This window comes from Lipotes vexillifer, unplaced genomic scaffold (assembly GCF_000442215.2).
Source record: "Lipotes vexillifer unplaced genomic scaffold, Lipotes_vexillifer_v1.1 scaffold587, whole genome shotgun sequence".
NCBI lineage: Eukaryota > Metazoa > Chordata > Mammalia > Artiodactyla > Lipotidae > Lipotes > Lipotes vexillifer.
Window position 1 is genome coordinate 1,175,584 of NW_006790779.1, and position 17,544 is coordinate 1,193,127.

Genomic DNA, 17,544 nt, shown 5'->3' on the forward strand with positions numbered 1-17,544 from the left:
CCCCCGTACGCAAAAAAAAAAAAAAAAAAAAAAAATCGAGCCTTAAACCCGAAGTTGAGTACTTTGGTGCTCAGGTTAATTTCTATATAAATACCTAACTGGTGTCTGTGCCACAGCTGAGCCTTAGCACATGTCAACAGAGGCTTGCAGAGGCTACTTGGGAGACATGTGAAACTCCAGTGCCTTGTACGTATATGCTGCAGGCCCAGGGCAGACGTCTCTTCTTAACCCTGATTACTATGCCGCAAGGGACAGGTGAGCACAGGACGACCCTCACCTGCTTCCTTTATATGCTTGTAAACATCATCAGAGCCAGCAGAGGAGTACGGAATGTCATCGTGGGCCACAAAGTCAATCTGTGGGAGAGAGAGAAGAGTGACATCAACACCGGGATGGGGCTGCATGTCTGCAATTTGAAAATACATATTTTTTTAGAACAAAGCAGTTGTAATTAAGCAGTTGAAATAAGTAGTTTATAAGGTAGACTTGAATCCTTGACTGAAAGGTATTTCCAACTGTCTCTGTTTCCACGAGCTGATGGGAACTAGATTGCTTTCTCTCTTTTGCTGGTCCCTCTTTCTTCTCTCACCTCCGACAGTAGGTGTTTTTGGCCTTCTGTTCTCCTGCCTCTAAAATCTCTCCTTCAGACAATTCACTCATTCTTCAGATTTTAATCACCTCTGCTATGAGGAGCCCAAATCCTCATTTCCTGTCCCACTGATGGCAATAGGCCCATCCTCACATTTAAGACATAGTTATTTATTTATTTATTTGTCCGTGCCACGCGGCATGCAGGATCCTAGTTCCCCAACCAGGGGTCGAACCCGTGACCCCTGCAGTGTAAGCACAGAGTCCTAACCACTGGACCACCAGGGAATTCCCCCACTTAAGTCATATTTTATATGGTAGAAATGAATTCACGTCTCTCTTTGCATTTGATTCATACAACCACCTTGTGAGGGAGGTAGGGCAAGTATTACTATTTCAGTTGGGTCATACGGCTGCTGAAATGATAAAACTTGTCAAATTTGCCCAAAGTCACCCTTTTCTCTTTGCCACCCTTGCTGTCACTTTAAAAACCTGTCTGGAATTTTAATTCATCCTGAAAACTGGTGCCCCTTCCAAGGGCATCTCCATTATCTAAGTTTACTTAGGCTCCAAACACCTTGGAATCAGCTTTTCCTACTTCCTTCACTCTCCATAGGTCACAAGTTCCACTGGTGTGTGTGTGTGTGTGTGTGTGTGTGTGTGTGTGTGTGTGTGTGCGTGCGTGTGTGTGTGTACATGAGTGCATACACCCATCACTTCCTCTCCATTGCTTATGCCAAATCCAGGGCCCCATCACCTGGATTATTAATACCAACTTGAACCTGACCTTCCTCACTGCAGGCTCTTTCCTCTCCAAGCCATCCGTCTGTCACATGGTGGGGGGACCTCCTTAAACAGAATTTTCGTCTTGTCATCCTCGTGCCTGCTGATCTTCACTAGTTCCTTGTTTTCCTCCTCCATCAAGTAAAAACTTCTTGCCTAACTTTCAAAGCCCTTTAACAAGGCTTCTCTCCACCTTGAGAGGCAGAGTAGCAGTTTAATTTTGCTGGGTATAGATTCCTGCCCCACCACTTACTAGCTATATAACTCATAATTTAGTGGTAAGGATTAAATCAGGATTTCTCAACCTTGCTACTAGTGACATTTTGTTTTTTGGTTTTTTTTTGGCGGTATGCGGGCCTCTCACTGTTGTGGCCTCTCCCGTTGCGGAGCACAGGCTCCGGATGCGCAGGCCCAGCGGCCACGGCTCACGGGCCCAGCCGCTCTGCGGCACGTGGGATCCTCCCGGACCAGGGCACGAACCCGCGTCCCCTGCATCGGCAGGCGGACTCCCAACCACTGCGCCACCAGGGAAGCCCAGTGACATTTTGAACTAGATAATTCGTTGTTGGAGGGACTTCCCTGGTGGTGCAGTGGTTAAGAATTCACCTGCTGGGGCTTCCCTGGTGGCGCAGTGGTTGGGAGTCTGCCTGCCGATGCAGGGGACACGGGTTCGTGCCCCGGTCTGGGAAGATCCCACATGCCATGGAGCAGCTGGGCCCGTGAGCCATGGCCGCTGAGCCTACGCGTCTGGAGCCTGTGCTCCGCAGCGGGAAAGGCCACGGCAGTGAAAGGCCCGCATACCACACACACACACACACACACACACACAAAAGAATCCACCTGCCAGTGCAGGGGACACGGGTTCGAGCCCCGGTCCAGGAAGATCCCACATGCCACGGAGCAACTAAGCCCGTGCACCACAACTACTGAGCCTGTGCTCTAGAGCCCGCGAGCCACAACTACTGAGCCTGCACGCCACAACTACTGAAGCCCGCATGCCTAGAGCCCATGCTCTGCAACAAGAGAAGCCACCACAATGAGATACCCGCGCGCCGCAACAAAGAGTAGCCCCCATCACTGCAACTAGAGAAAGCCCGCGCACAGCAACGAAGGCCCAACACAGCCAATAAATAAATAAAGTACATAAATTTACATATAAAAAAATTCTTTGTTGGAGGGGGAGAGTCTGTCCTGTGCATTGTAGGATGCTTAGTAGCACCCCTGTCCTTTACCCACTAGATGCCAGTAGCACCCCTTTAGTTATGATGGCCAAAAATGTTTCCAGGCCCTGTTAAATGTCCCTTGGGGGCAAACTTGCCCCCACTTGAGAATCACTGGATCAAATAATATAATTATGTAAAAGTGCTAAAAATAATAACTGGTACACAGCAAGTACTCAATAAATGTTACTATCATCAATTCTATTCTTCGTACTCAAACTTAGTTGTTTCTCGTCTCCAGTGTATGACAACAACAACGTCTCAGGGTAGCCATGAGATTGAATGTGATTCATGTAAGAGCAAAGCACTTAGCACAGGGCTGGGTACATGGAAAGTACTCGATAAATGGCAGCCATCATCAGCATCCCCATAATGCTGCACACAAGCTGAAGATACAATAGATGCTTAGTAAAAGTGTGTCAGTGATTGCTGGAAGTAAATCATATTTCCTTTTTCTTTTTATTCTTGCTGGGAAATTGTCTCCTCTGCTATTACCCATGCACATTTATCAGTGTTCTCTATTCTCTCCTGCATCGTGGATTTAAAAATAGAAAACTCTTAGAACAGCTTAATCTTATTTTTTTGTACTGCTTATAAAAGGAAAGAAGAGCTCCTAATGTGGGGCTGGTAGGGAGATACAAAGCACATAATTTGATGCAGATCAAAAGGATTTCTCGTGTTTTCAACTAATAAAAATCTTCTATCAGTAGGAGTCTCAGGGTCACAAAATCAGAGATATACAGTTCTTTCCTTAAAGCCTGACCCCTGTCCCTCTGGATAAGATATGTGGTCATTTGTTCCATGAAAAATGATGCCTGTGGAACTCTAAGCATCAATAATAATGATGGTGATAATGATGATGACATATTTGGAGCTCTTGCTTTGAGCCAGCCAGTGTTCCAAGGGTTTTACTAGATGATCTCATTAGATCCTCAAAACAGCACCCATTTTCTGGTTTAGGTAGGTGAGTGCAATATGTTGCTCAAGGTCCCACAGTTAAGAAGTTAAGCCACACATGGACCTGAGTGGTCTAGCTCCAGAGACTACACTGAGGAAGTGGGATGCTGTTGGTCCCCAGGTGTGGGCACAGGACAGGTGCTGCATCAAGTGACATCACATGACAGTGCCTGAAGTTACCTCTTTCCAAAATGAGAAGAGTCTTTGGACTTTCTGGGTATAAGCTGTAGAAACAGGCGACTCCCTAATTCTGCTACTTAGAGAACGTGGAAGAATAAGTACCTTGTGTTTTTCCAGAAACTCTGGCGTGAGTGTCCACGGAGCATCTCTGATGACTTCATCCACATAGCGACAGTGTCTCAGCGCTTCGTATCTCTCTGCTTCGTTCATCACGGTGAAACCTTTGAATTTGTGAGTGAGGTCATCACTGCAAACTGAAACAGGCAAATGCATTAAATGCTGTTAGCTGGCCCAGGCCCTGCTCACAGCCATCCCAATAAAGACATGGCTCCTTCAGCAAGACAAAGAACCCGGCCTTGCTAGGTGCGTGACATAATCAAACTCAGGTTTTTTGTTTGTTTGTTTGTTTGTTTTACGGGAACGAAGTATCAGGAAAGTGAAGCAAGCTGAAATCCACTGGCAACTGAGAATTTCATTTTAGTGTTAATTACAACTGCATTCTCCACTGTGGCTTTTATTAAGATTATTCTCCACGCTACCTAATGTGACTTTCACATCTTCTTATTTCCCTATCCCACCCTTCAGTGAACATTACTATCCAGAAATAAAATGACCAAATGAACAGAGAAGGCAGAACAAGGAGAAGGACCAAGAGGCCTGAGTTACAGAACGTAAGAACAATCAGTTCCAATTCCTTTAACACATCATTGTACTTAGTAACCCAAGTGTGATTCACGTGCACGCGCACACGCGCGCACTTCTGTTCCCTGGATTGAGGTCCAGTCACTACACATTGGGCCACACGATCAAGAGGAGAATGTCACAGGATAGAAGATCTGATCTAGCAAAGTTCATCCTTCCCACACGCCATCTTTTCTAGGTCTCGAGTTCCTGAATCCTCAAATGGGGATGGAACTATCCTCCGCTATCAGCCTTAGAAAGGATTTTTTGAGGATTTATATAGAAGGGCTTTGAAATAAAGTGAGCAATAAATATTATCCATTATCATATCCAGAATATATTTTTGTTGGCAAAAGCAGCTTTTCTACATGTCAGGAAGAGACGTCATTGTGGCTACAGTCCCTGTTTACCAATATCCCCGTCAGGGTCTTACTGCAGTCAGTCAGACTACCCTGACCACTCCTGAAGATGAGGTTTTTTTTCCTTTAAGGTATCATGTACATACAATAACCTTACAAATGTTAATTGTACAAGATACGTTTTAAAAACAAAAATACAGGGCTTCCCTGGTGGCACAGTGGTTAAGAATCCGCCTGCCAATGCAGGGGACACGGGTTCGAGCCCTGGTCCAGGAAGATCCCACATGCCACAGAGCAACTAAGCCCGTGTGCCACAACTACTGAGCCTGCACTCTAGAGCCCGCGAGCCACAACTACTGAGCCCACGCACTGCATCTACTGAAGCCCACGCACCTAGAGCCCGTGCTCCGCAACAAGAGAAGCCACCGCGATGAGAAGCCCGCGCACCACAATGAAGAGTAGCCCTCCCTCGCCACAACTAGAGAAAGCCCGCACGCAGCAACAAAGACACAACACAGCCAAAAATAATAAATAAAATAAATTTATAAAAAAACAAAAACACAGTCATTTTGATGGAACCAAATCATGACCCACATCCAGAAACAAACCTGGCCAGAGAGTAAGTAGAACCAATGGTTACACCCAGCATCCTCGGAAACCTTCCTACTGCAGCCCTCACACCCTCTGCATCCAAACCATCAGCAAAACTGCTGGCTCCTTCACAGCGCACCGGAAGCCACGTTCCTCTCACCACCTTCACTGCTCCCTTCCCAGCCCATTCACCATCTCTACCCTGGATTACTACAGTGGCCCCCTAACTGGTCACTGGATTCCAGCCTCCCCCCAACCCCCAGCAGCCTGTTCTCATTGGCCAGAATGATCCCATTAAAACCTGTCAGATTATATCATCCCCAGGATGCGAACCCTTCCCATCTCCCTCAGAGCAAAAGCCAAACTCCTCCAGAAGCCTACAGGCCCCTACAAGATCCACATCTCCCTCAGCCCATTCCTTGCCTCTCTGACTGCATCTCCTATTGTGTACCAGCCCCTGGCCTCCTTATTTCCTGAAACCACCAGGAATACTCCCACTGAGATCAGGGCTTTGCACTTCCTGTTCCGCAAACCTGGACCAGGTGTGCTCCAAATATCCATATCGCTCCCCCCCCTCCTCCCTCAAGGCTTCCCCAATCACCCTAAATTGGGATCCGCCCCCACCAGTGGCAGGCCCCACCCCTCCTAACTTCTTGCTATGGTGCTCATCATCATATAATTGTCTAATTGGTTTACTGTTGGTGTTTCTCTATTAAAATATAGCTCCCTGAGGACAGGGACTTTCGTCTGTTTTATTTTCTGATGGCCCATAGTAGGCTCTTAACAACTACTTGTTGAATGAATTAACAATGCTTGATACACACAGATGCTCAATAAAGGTTTACTAGGATTCAAGATAATAGGTATATATTTACCTGCAGGTACATTTCAACATACATGCAAATAAAAGACTACTGTGTCTCTCGATACACGTGTATGTCTATATATCTCCTATACATACTTCCTGTGATGATGCATGGACATATGTAGAATGCAATACAACACAGAAAACACTGTAGTGTCTTACATTACCAAAACACCATCAACCACATGGCAGGCTCAAAAACCTTGGTAAGTATTAGAATCACCTAAGGAGCTTGTTAAAGATGCCCAAGCTCCACTCAAGGTTTTGATTCAATGGGTGCTATGGTCTAATTGTGTCCCCCCAAAATTCATATGTTGAAATCTTAACTCCCAAAGATGATGACATTAGGAGGTGGGCCTTTGGGAGATACTTAGGTCATAAGGGTGGAACCCTCATAAGTGGGATTAGTGCCTTAAAAAGGAGGCCCCAGAGAGCTCCCTAGCCTCTCTCACCATGTAAGAAAACAGTGAAAAGGTGCCAGCTATGAATCAGTAAGATGGCCCTCACCAGAAGACCATGTTAACACTTTGATCTTAGACTTCTCATCCTCCAGAATGATGAGAAATAGACTTCTGTTGCTTTGAGCTACCCAGTCTGTGGTATCTTGTTCTAGCAGCCCGAACGGACTAAGACAGTAGGTCTGGAGCGGGGTCCAGGCAGCTCTATTTTTGACAAGCTTCAGGGATGATTCTGAGGCATACAACATTTGAAAGCCCCTAAAGCATATTATCAACATCTTGAGTAAAGAGCCCAGCCTGTGTTTGAATCACCCATTACGCCCAGCTTAGTAGGTGGGTGGTGGTTAGTAGGGCCATAATGACTATGTTATGTATCGATTCACTGAATGCATTGGTTTTGACTCCATAAATAAGAATTGTTTATGGGCCAACCTATACAATTTAAAAATTGATCTACGGCTTTTGAAATGTTCTTAAAAGACTTTACATTTTTAAAAGACTAAAGGATTTTATTAAAATAGTACCTCAAGAATTGTATTAAGCAAAAAATGGATTTCAGATCCATCAATTTTCTATTTTAAACAACAGAAAACTAGGCCGAACCATATCCTCCCCCCCTTTTTGAACCTGCACCTGAGCAATTTGGTGTAACTTCGAGATGACGGAGATAATGGCCTCTTGACAGAGCAGAAAGAAAACAACCAACCTGTTTATGCCGACATGGGGTCCTATCTTCATCTCCCAGGAGTGACCTCAAGAAGCAGCTGAACATGCTGACCAGTTATTGTCTAAACAGTAAGTGCGCCCAAAGCAGCACTGTTGTTCCCCAGTCTTGGCAAATGCACCCTGACAACCAGATGGAGAACTCTGAGCAATGGTGTTCCATGGATGAATTCACTGAGCTGTCTGGGAGCTCCCGCTGTAGCTAACCTATGCTGGCAGCTCACTGTGCTCAAAATGCATGATTACTAATACCCCGTAGGAGAGAAAATATAACATAGGGGATGAATTTTGAGCCCAGCAGACTTGGTTCGAATCCCAGCTCTGCTACTTATTACCAGGAAAGTTACTCAAACTCTTTAAGCCTCAGTTGTCTGTCTTTAGCACATGGCAAAGTTTGGAGAATTAAATTTGATCATCTGTGTGAGCAGAGAGTCATGCTCAAAAACGTTTGCCACTTATTAATAGTACTCATGACCTAAGACCATTTGTGGAGATATTTATTCATTTGTGTTTTGGGCTCTGTCTTTTTCCTGTCCCCACTTCATGCGCATGCCCAGCATCTCGGTACGAACTTGCCCGCAGAAGCTGTGAAGTTCAAGCTGCTGGTAGACAACCTGTCTTTCTGGCTGTGGTTTTCCCAACTTGGGGGAATTCCGTAAGGAAGAAGACAGAAGATTCCTCCACAGGAGGAAGAGGTCAAAGGTCGGGGGGGGGGTCCCACCAGCAGGGCCTCAGGAGGGGTGAGGACACTGGGGTTCACCTGGGCACAGACCGCCGGGGCCTCACCTTCCACAGAAACAGTGGATTTGCTCCTTCCTAGCAATTCTGTGGGCTCAGTTGACGAGGGCAGTGCAAAAACGGTGCTGGGCTGGAGACTGCAAGCCCCTCTCCTGTTTCTGTAAACATTTTAGAATCTTGTTTGACTCTGGGGAGGCGAAGAGACCCCAACAAGGACCGAGACTGAATCTCCCACCAGTCAGGCAGGCAAAATGGAGTCTTAGAAGAATATTTAATTTCAATTCAGGCACAACAGAGCATAAGCCCACATTTACAGAGTACTATTTATGTCTACTATAGTATTTCTATGGCTGTTATCTTTTTATTCCCCTCCTGTGAGGCAGAAGTGAGTATGTGGTGACTCATACCCTTAAAAAAAATTTCCAGGAAAAAAATGTCTGACCTATTCAATAAATTTTAATTTCTTGTCTTGTTTTTAAATGACATGAGCTTTTAAAATAAAATGGAGGAAAAAAAAAGAGCATTACAACTGGATAGTTTCAATTCACTAAAATAATGCCCATAGGATAAGTTTGCATAAAAAATTTCAAATTATTACTGACTACATGCTTAAAAATTAAAAATGCAGGTATTATAATCACAGTGCAAAAATCACTGCAGTTTGTGGTAGCCGTTACTGCCTAAGGTTGGGAAGTAGACTGTAGTACCTCCAGTTATCACAATTTCTGGTCTTTGAATCCATTATTTCTGCCAAACACTAAGTATTTCAACTGTACCTGTCTGTGCACTTGCCCCGGCCAGAGTGGTTTCATGAGCAAAGCCCTTGCTCCACCCAAGGAAATTCCTAAAACAAACCTACCTGCAGATGTAAGGGGGCCCACAATTAATATAGCAGGTTCTTTCAACTCCCTGTAACCATTTTATTTGCTAACTATATACATAATATTAAGAGCTAGCCTTTCAACCAACAACACAGAATACCTATTTTAAAGGAATCTCTAAATTTCCTCCCTATAGAATTTTCTGCCATTAAGCTGTTTTGTCAAACTCAAGAAAGATAGTCTCAGGTACTCTTCAAACTAGGGTACACGTACCCTTGGGGATACGTAAAGGCTTTTCAAAAGGTATCCAAGCACTGGTAGTTTTAAAGGAATTGATTTCCAGATCCTCAGCTTCCAAGGGTACCCTTCCTAAAATTAATGGGTCGGAGAAAACCTCTGTGTCCAAAACCAACCTTATTCTACTTCACAAAAGAAAGCATCATGCAAACCTTACTACCTGCATTGCTAGGGGCAGGGAATTAAATCCTGAGGTCAAACCAAATGGAAACCTCGTTTAATGACTATTCAGAGAACTATGAACCTATAAAAGCTTCCGGTCTTTCTCCTTCTTGCCTACGTTTCTGTTATAGGTGAAGTTGAAAGTTAGAAACTAAATGTGGTAGAGTGAGGAATAATGCAAATTTTTACCAAACAACTTTGCCTCTACCTTCTCCCAACTATTATCAAAGGATCTTGAGGGATAAGGCCCACGAATTCAAAGCAAAAGGAGCACTGGAAAGAAATACTGAATGATAAAAATTGCTTTTTCATGTAGTTAAGGGTAAGCATTTTTCGAGCTCTTCTCAATGCTTATATTGAAACCTAAAAATGCCTTTTCCCTTGTAGTTAAGGCATAGCATTTTTTCCGCTACTCACTTCAGAATCACTTCAATAAATCAAAGCTGTATAGGCTGGTACTTCCGTTTCTTAGAAATACAACTGGAATATTTTTCTGGAATTGTCAAATGTTTCAAAGTACATTGGAATAAACACATGGATAAAATATTTACAAGCTTTTTTCTCAGACTTCATATATATTATTTAAAAAGGAAGTTAAATATCTACTGTATCAACTCACATCATATTTATTCCATTTACAGATAACCTTTCTCCCATTTCATCTTCTAAATGTTTATTATTTCCTACCTCCTCATAACAGAGAATAAAAGATCTATGCCAAATTACTTTTTGGTAGTATATGCCCTTTTCTATCCTCAAGTACATAGGAAAAGTATCTAATAAAGGGTTAGATATAACCTAACTTAAACTAACCTTTTAATAGATACCCAGGGTATCTAACAAAGATAAGTTATTTCTGATTTTTACATTGGATTTTATTTAATTATTCCCCAAAGCCAAACACCAGAGTTTGACACACACATATACCAATATTTAGACAAGGAATAACATGTCTTTTTAAAAATCATACTCCTTTTCTTATAAATATCATATAATTTTATGTATAAATTATATTGTATTACTATAAATTAAGGATATTGATTTATTTTTGTAACTTTTTATCTTCTTTGTAACTTGTTATATTAGATCTACATCATTTTAATCTTGACTGATTCTTTTTCTTTTTTTTGACTGATTCTTTTTTATACAATGGATTCTATAATTCATTTCTCAATGGTTTTTATAAAGCTTCTTGAAATAATTAATACATTTGAACTGAAAAGACTTTGTCTTAGTTTCTAGGGTTTTAGTAGGTTTGACAATGAGGACTGGTTTTGCCAATTAAGTTAGATGGTATTTTCTGCAAATGTGCTAAATTTGCTAAAACTGCAGCCCCAAGGTGTGTGTGTGTGTGTGTGTGTGTGTGTGTTTTAAGTTTCTAAGCAAATGATAAATGCATTTTATCAAAAATTATTCGATTGGCAATGGTGTAATGAAATTACCAATATTTCTATTTCCTCAACCCTTTCTGAGTATATCTGGTTGAATAGGTTGCTTTTAAGTAACAGTGTAAGGGTTATAATTAAGAGTCATTTGATAAGTCTTGGTAAAGCCTTTGTGTTATACTGCCTAGAAAGGGAAAAAGCAAATTATTCTAATAGCTTGGAAGCAAATCTTTTTCCAGGTCACATCATTTCTAATCCACTGCCTAACAACAAATTTGAAAGAGGATCTTAACAAATTATCACTTGATAGATGATTAAAATTATTTTGATGACAATGATAAATTATTTTTGTGATATTTGACAAATAATTTATGAGTTCAAAGATTGAGTGGTATCACTGTAACAAACTTCTTCCATTTCCATCTAAATATTTCTGTGAACAAAATATTTTAGCACTTACATCTGTAACAAAGAAAAAGAGGAATAAAATCAATGTTAAACACTGTCTCGTTCTAGCAGTAATATATTCATCCACAAAAACATCCATCTACAATTTCTTCTCAATCATTCAAAAGAAGCCAGAGGTTTAAAAAAAACAAAACAAAAACAGGAATTCCCTGGCTGTCCACTGGTTAGGTGTCCGCGCTACCACTGCCAGGGGCACAGGTTCAGTCCCTGGCTGGGGAAGTAGGATCACATGTGCCACGTGGCCAAAAAAACCCCAAAAAACAAAAATACACCTTACCTATAGAGGAGCGAGGATAAAAATTACATTGGACACCCTCACAGAAACAAGGCAAACAAGCAGTGAGTGAAGTGGGGAAAAGCAACAAATGACATACAAGGGAACTCCCATAAGGTTATCAGCTGATTTCTCAGCAGAAACTCTGCAGGCCAGAAGGGAGCAGCACAATATATTTAAAGTGATGAAAGGGAAGAACTTACAACCGAGAATACTCTACCCAGCAAGGCTCTCATTCAGATTCCATGGAGAAATCAAAAGCTTTACAGACAAGCAAAACCTAAGAGAATTCAACATCACCAGGCCAGCTTTGCAACAAATGCTAAAGGAATTTCTCTAAGAAGAAAAGGCCACAACTAGAAACAAGAAAATTACAAATGGAAAAGCTCACTGGTAAAGGCAAACATACAGTAAAGGTAGGAAATCATTTATGAACAAATATAATATCAAAACCAGCAACTGTGAGAAGAGGAGAGCACAAATGCGGGATACTGGAAATGTATTTGACATTAAAAGACCAGCAACTTAAAACGATCTTGTTGGGCTTCCCTGGTGGTGCAGTGGTTAAGAATCTGCCTGCTAATGCAGGGGACACGGGTTCAAGCCCTGGTCCGGGAAGATCCCACATGCCATGGAGCAACTAAGCCCGTGCACCACAACTACTGAGCCTGCACTCTAGAGCCCGCATGCCACCGCTACTGAAGCCTACACACCTAGAACCCATGCTCTGCAACAAGAGAAGCCACCGCAATGAGAAGCCCGTGCACCGCAACGAAGAGTAGCCCCTGCTCGCCACAACTAGAGAAAGCCTGTGCACAGCAACAAAGACCCATTGCAGCCAAAAATAAATAAATAAATATTTTTAAAACAACAACAATCTTGTTTATGTATAGACTGCTACTATATCAAAACCTCATGGTAACTGCAAACTGAAAATCTACAATAGATACACACACAAAGAAGAAAAAGGAATCCAAACACAACACTAAAGTTAGTCATCAAATCACAAGAGGAGGGAACAAAACAGGAAGGGAAGAAAAAAGACCTACAAAAACAAATCCAAAACAGTTAACAAAATGGTAATAAGAACATACATAACAATAAGTATCTTAAACATAAACAGATTAAATGCTCTAACCAAAAGACATAGATGGCTAAATGGATACAAAAAACAAGACCTGTATATATGCTGTATACAAGAGATCCATTTCAGATCTAGGGACACATACAGACTGAAACCGAGAGGATGGAAAAAGGTATTCCATGCAAATGGAAATCAGAAGAAAGCTGGAGTAGCAATACTCATCTCAGACAAAATAAACTTTAAAGACTGTACCAAGAGACAAAGAAAGACACTACATAATCATCAAGGGATCAATCCAAGAAGAAGACTTAACAATCGTAAATATATAGGCACCCAACATAGGAGCACCTCAATATATAAGGCAAATACTAACAGCCATAAAAGAAGAAATCGACAGTAACACAATAATAGCGGGGGACGTTAACACCCCACTTTTACCAATGGACAGATCATCCAGGGAGAAAATCAATAAGGAAACGCAGGCCTTAAATGACACATCAGACCAGATAGACTTAATTGCTATTTATAGAGCATTCTATCCAAAAGCAACAGAATACACGTTCTTCTCAAGTGTACATGGAACATTCTCCAGGACTGATCACATGTTGGGCCACAAGGCAAACCTTGGCGAAATTAAGAATATTGAAATCATATCAAGCATCTTTTCTGACCACAATGCAATGAGATTAGAAATCAACTACAAGAAAAAAAACTGTAAAAAATACAAACACATGGAGGCTAAACAATACGCTACTAAATAACCAAGAGATCAGTGAAGAAATCAAAGAGGAAATCAAAAAATACCTAGAAACAAATGACAATGAAAACACGACGATCCAAAACCTATGGGATGCAGCAAAAGCAGTTCTAAGAGGGAAGTTTATAGCAATACAATCTTATCTCAGGAAACAAGAAAAATCACAAATAAACAACCTAAACTTACACCTAAAGCCACTAGAGAAAGAACAAACAAAACCCAAAGTTAGCAGAAACAATGAAACCATAAATATCAGAGCATAAATAAATGAAATAGAAATGAAGAAAACAATAGAAAAGATTGATGAAACTAAAAGATGGCTCTTTGAAAAGATAAACAAAATTGATAAACCTTTAGCCAGACTCATCAAGAAAAAAGGAGAGGTCTCAAATCAATAAAATTAGAAGTGAAAAAGGAGAAGTTACAATGGACACCAAAGAAATACAAAGGATCACAAGAGACTACTACAACTACTATACATTAATAAAATGGACAACCTGGAAGAAATGGACAAATTCTTAGAAAGGTACAATCTCCCAAGACTGAACCAGGAAGAAACAGAAACTATAAACAGACCAATCACAAGCACTAAATTTAAACTGTGATTAAAAAACTCCCAACAAACAAAAGTCCAGGACCAGATGGCTTCACAGGTGAATTCTATCAAACATTTAGAGGCGACTTAACACCTATCCTTCTAAAACTATTGCAAAAAATAGCAGAGGAAGGAATACTCCCAAACTCATTCTATGAGGCCACCATCACCCTGATACCAAAACCAGACAAAGATACCACAAAAAAAATTATAGGCCAATATCACTGATAAACATAGATGCAAAAATCCTCAACAAAATACTAGCAATCCAAATCCAACAATACATTAAAATGATCATACACCATGATCAAGTGGGATTTATCCCAGGGATGCAAGGATTTTTCAATATCCGTAAATCAATCAATGTGATACACCACATCAACAAATTGAAGAATAAAAACCATATAAGCATCTCAATAGGTGCAGAAAGAGCTTTCGACAAAATTCAACACCCATTTATGATAAAAACTCTCCAGAAAGTGGGCATACAGGGAACCTATCTCAACATAATAAAGGCCATATATGACAAACCTACAACTAACATCATACTCAACAGTGAAAAACTGAAAGCATTTCCTTTAAGATCAGGAACAAGACAAGGATGTACACTCTCACCAGTTCTATTCAACATAGTTTTGAAAGTCCTAGCCACGGCAATCAGAGAAGAAAAAGAAATACAAGGAATGCAAATTGGAAAAGAAGAAGTAAAAATGTCACTGTTTGCAGGTGACATGATACTATACGTAGAAGATCCTAAAGATGCTACCAGAAAACTACTATAGCTCATCAATGAATTCAGTAAAGTTGCAGGATACAAAATTAGTACACAGAAATCTGTTGCATTTCTACACACTGACAACAAAAGATCAGATGTTCTTGGATTAGAAGAATCAATATTGTCAAAATGACTATACTACCCAAGGCAATCTACAGATTCAACGCAATCCCTATCAAATTACCAATGGCAGGACTTCTGTGGTGGTCCAGTGGTTAAGACTGCCTGCTCTCAAAGCAGGGGGCCCGGGTTCGATCCCTGGTCAGGGAATTAGATCCCGCATGATCCAACTAGGATCCCATATGCTGCAACTAAAAGATCCTGCATGCCGCAACTTAAAAAGATCCAACATGACACAAAGAAGATGCCACATGCTGCAACTAAGACCCAGCACAGCCAAATTAATACATATATTTTTTTTAAAAAATAAAGTCATCCAGTAGCCTTTAAAAAAAATTACCAATGGCATTTTCCACAGAACTAGAACACAAAATCTTAAAATTTGTACAGAGACACAAAAGACCCTGAATAGCTAAAGCAATCTTGAGACAGAAAAATGGAGCTGGAGGAATCAGGTTCCCTGACTTGAGACTATACTACAAAGCTACAGTCACCAAAACAGTATGGTACTGGCACAAAAGCAGAAATATAGATCCATGGAACAGGATAGAAAGCCCAGAAATAAAGCCACGCACCTATGGTCAATTAATCTACAACAAAGAAGGCAAGACTATACAATGAAGGAAAGACAGTCTCTTCAATAAATGGCCCTGGGAAAAGTGGACAGCTACGTGTAAATCAATGAAATTAGGACACTCCCTACACCACACACAGAAATAAACTCAACATGGATTAAAGACCTAAATGTACGACTGGATACTATAAAACTCTGAGAGGAAAACATAGGCAGATCACTCTTTGACATAAATCGCAGGAATATCTTTTTCGATCCATCTCCTAGAGTAATGGAAACAAAAACAAAAATAAACAAATGGGACCTGGGATTTCCCTGGTGGTGCAGTGGTTAAGAATCCGCCTGCCAATGCAAGGGACACAGGTTCCATCCCTGGTCCAGGAAGATCCCGCATGCTGCAGAGCAACTAAGTCCGTGTGCCACAACTACTGAGCCTGCACTCTAGAGCCCATGCTCTGCAACAAGAGAAGCCACTGCAGTGAGAAGCCCATGCACCACAACGAAGAGTAGCCCCTGCTTGCCGTAACTGGACAAAGCCCGCACGCAGAGATAAAGACCCAATGCACCCAAACATAAATAATAAATTAATTATTTTAAAAACGGGACCTAATCACACTAAAAAGCTTTTGCACAGCAAAGGAAACCATAAACAAAATGAAGAGACAACCCAGAGAACGGGAGACAATATTTGCAAACAATGTGACCGACAAGGGATTGGTCTCCAAAATTTACAAACAGTTTATGCAGGTCAATATCAAATAAAACAAACAACTCAATCAAAAAATGGGCAAAAGATGTAAAAAGACATCTCTCCAAAGAAGACATACACATGGCTGAGAGGCACATGAAAAGATGCTCAACATCACTAATTATTAGAGAAATGCAAATCAAAACTACAATGACATATCACCTCACACCAGTGAGAATGGCCATCACTAAAAAGTCTACAAATAATACATGCTGGAGAGGATGTGGAGAAAAGGGAACCCTCCTACACTGCTGGTGGGAATGTAAATTGGTACAGTCACTATGGAGAACAGTATGGAGGTTCCTTAAGAAACTAAAAACAGAGCTACCATATGGTCCAGCAATCCCACTCCTGGGCATATATCTAGAGAAAAACATGGTTTGAAAGGATACATGTACCCCAATGTTCATTGCAGAAGCAATCTAAATATCCACTGACAGATGAATGGATAAAGAAAATGTGGTACATATATACAATGGAATATTACTCAGCCATCAAAAACAGTGAAATAATGCCATTTGCAGCAACATGGATGGACCTGGAGATTATCATACTAAGTGAAGTAAGTCAGACAAAGAAAGACAAATAGCATATGATATTGCTTATATGTGGAATCTTAAAAAAAAATGATACAAATGAACTTATTTACAAAACAGAAACAGACTCACAGACGTAGAGAAGGAGCTTATGGTTACTGGGGGAAAGGGTTGCAGGAACAGATTGGGACTTTCGTATTGATAATGTACACACTGCTATATTTAAATTAAAAAACCCAACAGGGACCTGCTATACAGCACAGGGAGCTCTGCTCAATATTCTGTAAGCCTCTCTTTCCAAGATGGCGGAGGAGTAAGACGCAGAGATCACCTTCCTCCCCACAGATACACCAGAAATACATCTACGCGTGGAGCAACTCCTGCAGAGCACCTACTGAGCGCTGGCAGGAGACCTCGGACCTCCCAAAGGGCAAGAAACTCCCCACGTACCTGGGTAGGGCAAGAGAAAAAAGAATAAACAGAGACAAAAGGATAAGGACGGTACCTGCACCAGTGGGAGGGAGCCGTGAAGGAGGAAAGGTCTCCACACACTAGGAGCCCCTTCGCGGGCAGAGATTGCGGGAGGCGGAGCGGGGAGCTTCGGAGCCGCGGAGGACAGCACAGCAACAGGGGCGCGGAGGGCAAAGCGGAGAGATTCCCGCACAGAGGATCGGCGCCGACCGGCGCTCACCAGCCCGAGAGGCTCCTGTGCTCACCCGCCGGGGGCGGGCGGGGCTGCGAGCTGAGGCTCGGTTTCGGTCTCGGTCGGAGCTCAGGAAGAGGACTGGGGTTGGCGGCTTGAACA

At 41.8% G+C, this 17,544-nt stretch overlaps 1 protein-coding gene across 1 annotated transcript in view; it reads right to left on the bottom strand.

The window, feature by feature from the left end:
• The window catches only part of PCYT1B (phosphate cytidylyltransferase 1B, choline), a 103,306-nt gene that overhangs the window by 50,550 nt on the left and 35,212 nt on the right, over window positions 1–17,544 (bottom strand). The window contains exons 5-6 of the mRNA XM_007463972.1: window positions 3,831–3,982; window positions 278–356 (exon numbers count right to left, since the gene is read on the bottom strand). Of these exons, the coding sequence (XP_007464034.1) occupies window positions 278–356; window positions 3,831–3,982 (231 nt within the window). The remainder of the gene's footprint in view (window positions 1–277; window positions 357–3,830; window positions 3,983–17,544) is intronic.